Genomic DNA, 6,750 nt, shown 5'->3' with positions numbered 1-6,750 from the left:
GAAATGGCACACCACTGAAGATAAAGCTGTACTGCTAAAAAAAAACAAAAAAAAAAACATATCAAGCTGAAATAAATAAGCTTAATAAGATTTATAGCTGTTGAATGAGATATGCTTTCTTAGGGTTGAGAGTGAAATCCTACAGGACAGTAGATAGAAACAGGGTTGGTTACCACTGAGTTAGATCGCAAACAGGTACAATATTTCAGGTACTATATTGGCATGATAATTTATTGTAAAACTGCAGAGAAACAGGCTGAATTTAGTGAAAAACTTATACTGTTTGTTTCCTTTTTTTATGCATAGGCTTACAACAATATTGGCCATTGGAATTAGCATATGCAAAGCCTCCACTAGTATTTACAAAGATTAGCAGTATGGGAGATTCTATGAGTGATACATCGTTTAATTTCTTACTTCTTACACAGTAATACGCATTAGACCGCGGATAACTATTTCGTCAATTTACATTTAACAATCAACTTATTAATAATACTACTCACCACCACCATATTTCTCTCAAAGCTAATTAAGGAAGCAGCTTATACAACTTGTATTTACAACAATTAAACTATTTCATAAACTTAGCAAAGGAACTAATCACGTAGGCTACATAATGAATGAGTGAGTCATTGAATATTCTCAGGGCATTGAATATTCTTTTTTTATGTACTATTTATATATTGAGCCTAGCTACTATATGCAGGCAGCTGGCTCCCTCTTGTGGTTAACTTAAGCAATTCTTTTTAATTCAGGCTATTTACACTCAGTGAGCACTTTATTAGGTATTTATTAGACTATTTTTTTTAAAATCTTCTTGTTGCTGTAGCATATCCACTTAGAGGTTTGACGCGTTGTGTGTTCAGAGATGCTCTTCTTCATAACACTGTTGTAATGCGGTTATTTGGTTTACTGTCATCTTCCTGTCAGCTTTGACCGGTCTGGCCCGGTCCGGTCTTGGCGCTTTATAATTAATGTCTCAGCTTTTCTTTCTTCATTAGCTTTGAGATATAGCCTATGGTGAATTTTCAGTCGCAGACAAAATTTGCTAATCATCTAAGAATTAGGCTATTTTGTTATGAGCTGTAATTTTCTTAATTGATACTTAATTGACAAAAGACAATCACTTGATTAAAAATAACCTTTTATTTTTATCGGTATTACTAGACCACTTTCTGAATGAAGTGCTAGGAGTCTTTCGCTGTCTCTCTCCCAGCCTTTGACCTTAATGTTTCTGCTTCTCCTAGAAGGGGGTAGCTAGCACATTCTGGTCTTCCAGCAAGGTCAACAAGGGGTATTCAGAAGACGAAATACTGATAAATGTTAGTGGCCAGCTTCATGTCCTCCGGAAAAGTGTGTATAAGAGTCTTACTATGTCTGATTCAAATCAGTAAGCTGGTAAGCTTTCTCACTTTCTGTTATTTCTTTGCAAATAAATACGAAAGTTAAACTCAAGTATAGCTATTGTTGCTTTTACTGGAATCTGTTTCATCAGATGATGCTCACCTGTGAAATGTTAAAAAGGGCATTTTTCCCCATCAGAGCCAAAATCAGCCATCTTAAATCTGTCAGTGTGATATAGCCTACTGTCAGATGGCCAAATTAGTGAATCTTTCCTTCATACAGAAGACTGGCAGTGTCAGAAAGTTGATTATGCTGAACATCCCAATGACTGAACTATAACAAAGTGTAATGCATGAGAGGCCATGGGGTCTATACACTCACCGGGCACTTTATTACACCTACTTATTCATGTGATTATCAAATGTGTGGCAGCAGTGCAATGCATACAATCATGTAGATACGTGTCAGCTTCAGTTAATGTTCACATCAACCATCAGAATGGGGAAAAAATGTGATCTAAGTGACTTTGACCGTGGAATGATTGTTGGTGGCAGACAGTGTGGTTTGAGTATCTCCTGGGATTTTCACACACACTAGTCTCTAGAGTTTGCAAAGAAGGGTACAAAAAACAAAAACAAATCCAGTGAGACGTTAAGGTAGAGTTTAAGGTATAATTTACGAACATCGTAGTGTTAAGAAGGCTTTGGGAAATGCAGCCCAGATGAGACGAATGAGCTAATTAGTTTGGATGAAAAGAAAATTAGGACAATTCGGCCAACAAGAAAGAGATTAGGGCAGAGCCTGGACCACAAAGTGAAAGGAATTGAAGTTAAATTAAATTAAATTTCACACCCAAAAGAGCAAATTCACTTTTTATCAGGTGTCAGGTTGTGACATCGCTGTCCCTCACACAGATGGTTGAATAGTATTCTGTGTACAATTTAATCGAAAGTTCTGTAGATGTGTTTATTTGAATTTCAATACATGGCAGATCTCCAAAAGTGGCAAATGCTTAAATTTACATGCGTATTAGTAAAAAAAATTACCTGGATTCAATCTTGTTTTGCAAATATCGTGATTTTATGAATAAACAGCAATCATCAGCAATCATCAAAATAAAATGCTGTTTTAGATTACCTGGTTGGAAATGATGAATTTGGTTATAATACTGTGCAATTAAAACAGATATTGCGTATGTGAATGTTTTATCCATGAGTTTTAATTTAATTAATAATCGTCAAGAATTTATCTTTTTTTGTGAGATTTCAGTGCCTTGTTCAAGGAGTTATGCTGTTTTTTATTTGAAGGGTAGGACATTTTGTCATGAGCCCCTTTATGTGTCATCATGTGTTTATCCATTTACCCCTCTATGTAATTTTCAACGGTGTTATCTGCAAGCAATTCCATTGCATTAAATCTATTTGTTAAATGTATAGAGTGCTGTTCTTACTTAGTGGAGAACATAAGACATATATATATGCAGTATGATTGATATTGCATAATAAAATGTTGGAAACATAAAACATAATGTAAAAGTTATAAGTTTTGTGTTGGGTACCCAAAAAAGCAGAGTCATAGTGTATAGACAAATGCAGTAAGAAATAAAAGTAGTAATATTTTCACGTTTCTCAATAGACAAAAAGAAAAGATAGATAAAAGAGGTCAGCTTCATTTTATATTTTAATATCTGGATAAGGACACTCATGTTCCCATAAGCTCCTTTCAGAATGGAAGAAGTTATAAAACAAGAGTTTACATTTTGGTCATATTTCAATGTTCTTATGAAAATTTGGATGTCGATATGTAGCAAGTAATTAACTTTTCTCTTGTGCCCCACTGCAATTCCAAGATAACATTTTAATACATGTAGATAATTCCTCAAAGTAGTCCAATACAAACATTTCAACATATCCATAAGAACAAATCCATACCGACAACAAATTCAACAAATCCATGCCAACAAATTCAACAAACCCATACCAATAAAGTCTCTCTACCCAGTACCTCTGATGATCAGAAAACCCATGCTGGTTTTGACAGAAGTCTACATTAGTAGTGGGGTCCAACAGTGTGAAAAGGTACCACTGGCCAACTAAAGACATGGCGATTTGCATAACATTCAATACAGTCACATTCAGACAATGTGTACATGAATATAAAGTAATAACCAGTATCATTCATTTTTCAAATAGATATTTGTACATCAAGATTATTACCATCAACTTGGTTAAGAACTTCTGTTTACACAGTCTGCGGTCACTTCATGTACAGCTTCAAGCTTTCTCACTTCGCCTCTTAAGACAGTAGCATTTCCCAGACCAATACAAGAAATTCATGGGGGAAAAAAACACACAGATGTTGCACACATACGACATACATTCCAGTATGACAGTACTGCACATAAGGTTGTTCAGAACCCCATACTTGACTGGCAATTAAAGAGCTAAATGAGGAATGGCTTCTGGGCTAAAGACAAACCCGGAGAGATGGATGTGTAGAACACATAGTTCAGCACCTTTTACTGGAAATTAGCAGCTTAAGCTAAAACAGCATACGTGCATTTTAAAAACCTGCAATGGTCATTTAAAGAAAAATGTCAGTAGTACTTGCAATAAATGGACGCAGTGTCAATGCATATGCATTTAAAATAAAATGTTTAGAGCTGCCTTGCTGAAATGTATTCCAAAAGAAATGAGAGAAACAAATAACAGGAATAATAATTAATAAATAAATCAGAGGTCATCATACATTCAGCTAAATGTATAATTTTTTTTGGTTTGTTTTTAATAAACACATTTCAACTCACATTGACACACATTCCTTCAAAAGACAAAATGAAATAGCACCTTTTCCCTTGCTATGTGGATTATAACAGCAGGTTTTCAATAAAGCAAAAAATTTCAATAAAGACAAAAGGCAAGATATGATAAGCTATACTTTTAAACAGTGCAAAATGTGTAAAAAAAGAAAAAAAAAACCTTTCAGTGTAAAAATATAGAAGATCAACTTTAAGATTAGACTAAACTTGGCTCATTTGTCCCCACATACCAACAAATCTACAGTAGATCACCCCTTCAAGGGCTCACCGTAAAAAAACAGCAGACAGAAGACTTTAAGACTTAGGATAACTTAAGGCTCACTTGCCACCACAGGGAAACAACTCTATTTATTGGAACACTGGAGCACTTCTAAAATGGTGAATTAGATCTGCACTTGGTGGATTCTGAGCCTTGGTGTGAAGCTTGCGATGAAAAGCTCAAATTCGACTCATCGGAAGATTTTCTTTGATAAAACAACAAATGGAACCGCAAGATTCGAGTAAGACACTGGCTTGACAGACTGGTGCAAAGTGAAAACATTAATATGGGAGTCATTTTTGGGATGTCTCCCAGAGTCAGAACTACAGTAGCTAACCCTATGTTTACTGCAAACTTGGTTCAATTCTTGATAAATCTATATTTTGGGGTGTAGCTTTGTTTTGTGAGTTGAATTACAGAAGGTCTGAGATGTCAATATTGCACAAAGAGAAGGGTGGGGGACATTCAGCAGTAGGAACCGTGAACTGGACCCGAAAAGGCGCAAACGTTGTGTTCACCAGTCGACCTGTGAGCCTTTCCAAAATCGACAGAACAGGAACATCTCAGGAACAAACAGGAAACCACTCTTGAAAACAGGAATGAATAAAAGACTCTTAATGATTGTTAATTCTTAATTGTTACCACTGGCAACATTGCCAACATTGGAAGGAAGAAGGTTTGAAGAGGCACAGGTCGTAAGGATCAAGGCCAGGATGTGGCGACGCATGCGGGCGCAGTTGGCGCTCTCAGTCCTCGGTTACCTCGTACCCGGACTCATTGAAGGCGCTGCCCAGAGAGGAACTTGATCTGTGTTGGGAGTACTTTACCTGCAGCAGATCTCCCACTTCACTGATCGCACTCAATGCCTAGAGGGAACAGAGGAGTGGGAATTGCATATTACCTCTGAATAACAGAAACATAAAATTCATTTTATTAAAAGGTCTTTCAGATGTTAAACAGAGGTCCTGATTCATTGTGGTCATCAAAGGTCCCATGACAAAATAGGGGGTTCCCCCATGTCCTGGCTAAATTTCCAACTTGGTTCTTTCCACCTGCCACCTAAGCCTAACCGGTGGTTCTGCGGCGTGCATCAGTTATCTAAAGGTACCTGTACCTGTACTAACCTGGCTTATTTATTCTTATATATAATTTGTATAGACTGAAGGACACAGCAGCAAAACCTACTGTTGCGGGAGCCAATTCCTCCAGAGCCCCCCTAAACATTACATTACATTAGTTACATTTGGCAGACACTGTACCGACGTACAGTTGAATCCTCTCCTGGAGCAATGCAGGGTTAAGGGCCTTGCTCAAGGGCCTAACGGCTGAGTGGATCTTATTGTGGCTACACCGGGGATCGAACCACCGACCTTGCGTGTCCCAGTCATGTACCTCAACCACTACGCTACAGGCCGCCCCCTAAGCAGGTAAACAAATATATATACATATTTAAGCAATAACTCACCACAGGCAGGGGTATACAGAAATGTTATCACAGCTAAGGGGCATTGTTCGGCCTGACGCGCAATGGATCTGTGATAAAAGTTCTATGTCCCATGTCCGGGAGTTATTACTTATAAAATGGTTACCAAACTAATGTAATATAGATATTATAGACACAATCCAAAACATTTTTTTATTAACAATTTCATTACCAGAACAAGAATGTACAAGAAAATATTCCCTGCTGCTGGCAGATTGTTATTCTGCCTAACATTGTTCTACCAAAACTCGCTAGCTAGTTAGCTGGCAAGCTACCGTGAGTGAGCAAGTTTATGCCGTTTATTTGTACGTTCCAGTTGTGCAAGCTCTAAAAAACTGTCCAACATTAATGGGATCACGTTGAGTAGGTCTACACATTTTATTACGTTCAGTCACACTAAAGCTCTCGCACTTCTGCCTGCTTATGGATACAAATCTCCCTCGCAAATCAAGACCTGCATCGGAGAGTTTCTGAATCATGCGGTTAGCGCTCTCATTTTGACTTGAATGGTTGAGTGATACTTGAAATAGAGCCGTAAACAAGCATTAGAACTCATAGCAGAGGTAAGAGAGATGGGGGTTGTTTTTAGCCCAAACAGAAACAAACGTAGCCTGCTGCACATCACTTTGCGCACCCCCATACACGTTGTCTTTCACCCCGGATTTCAACGGACCGGTTTCGAGCTCAGAAAGAAAATTGCGTAACAATCGGCCCCATGTGACCACAGACCCAGACCCCTATATAGTTATTTTTTTCACTGCTATTAACCATTCAGATTATGAATATATATTTAAACGCACTTTCGGTTATGCCATCCATGCGTTCTGTGAGGGAGCGGGGGCGGGA

At 37.7% G+C, this 6,750-nt stretch overlaps 1 protein-coding gene across 1 annotated transcript in view; it reads right to left on the bottom strand.

Annotated features, from left to right (window-relative positions):
* Window positions 1–3,112: 3,112 nt before the first annotated feature.
* Window positions 3,113–6,750, bottom strand: part of LOC133129159 (serine palmitoyltransferase 2-like) — a 28,601-nt gene continuing 24,963 nt past the window's right edge. Inside the window, exon 12 of the mRNA XM_061243037.1 lies at window positions 3,113–5,287. Within this exon, the coding sequence (XP_061099021.1) occupies window positions 5,168–5,287 (120 nt within the window). The 3' untranslated portion in view covers window positions 3,113–5,167. The remainder of the gene's footprint in view (window positions 5,288–6,750) is intronic.

Source organism: Conger conger, chromosome 5 (assembly GCF_963514075.1).
Source record: "Conger conger chromosome 5, fConCon1.1, whole genome shotgun sequence".
In the NCBI taxonomy this organism is placed as follows: Eukaryota; Metazoa; Chordata; class Actinopteri; order Anguilliformes; family Congridae; genus Conger; species Conger conger.
The sequence above is the reverse complement of the archived record's forward strand: the minus strand, read 5'-3'. Positions and strand labels throughout refer to the sequence as shown.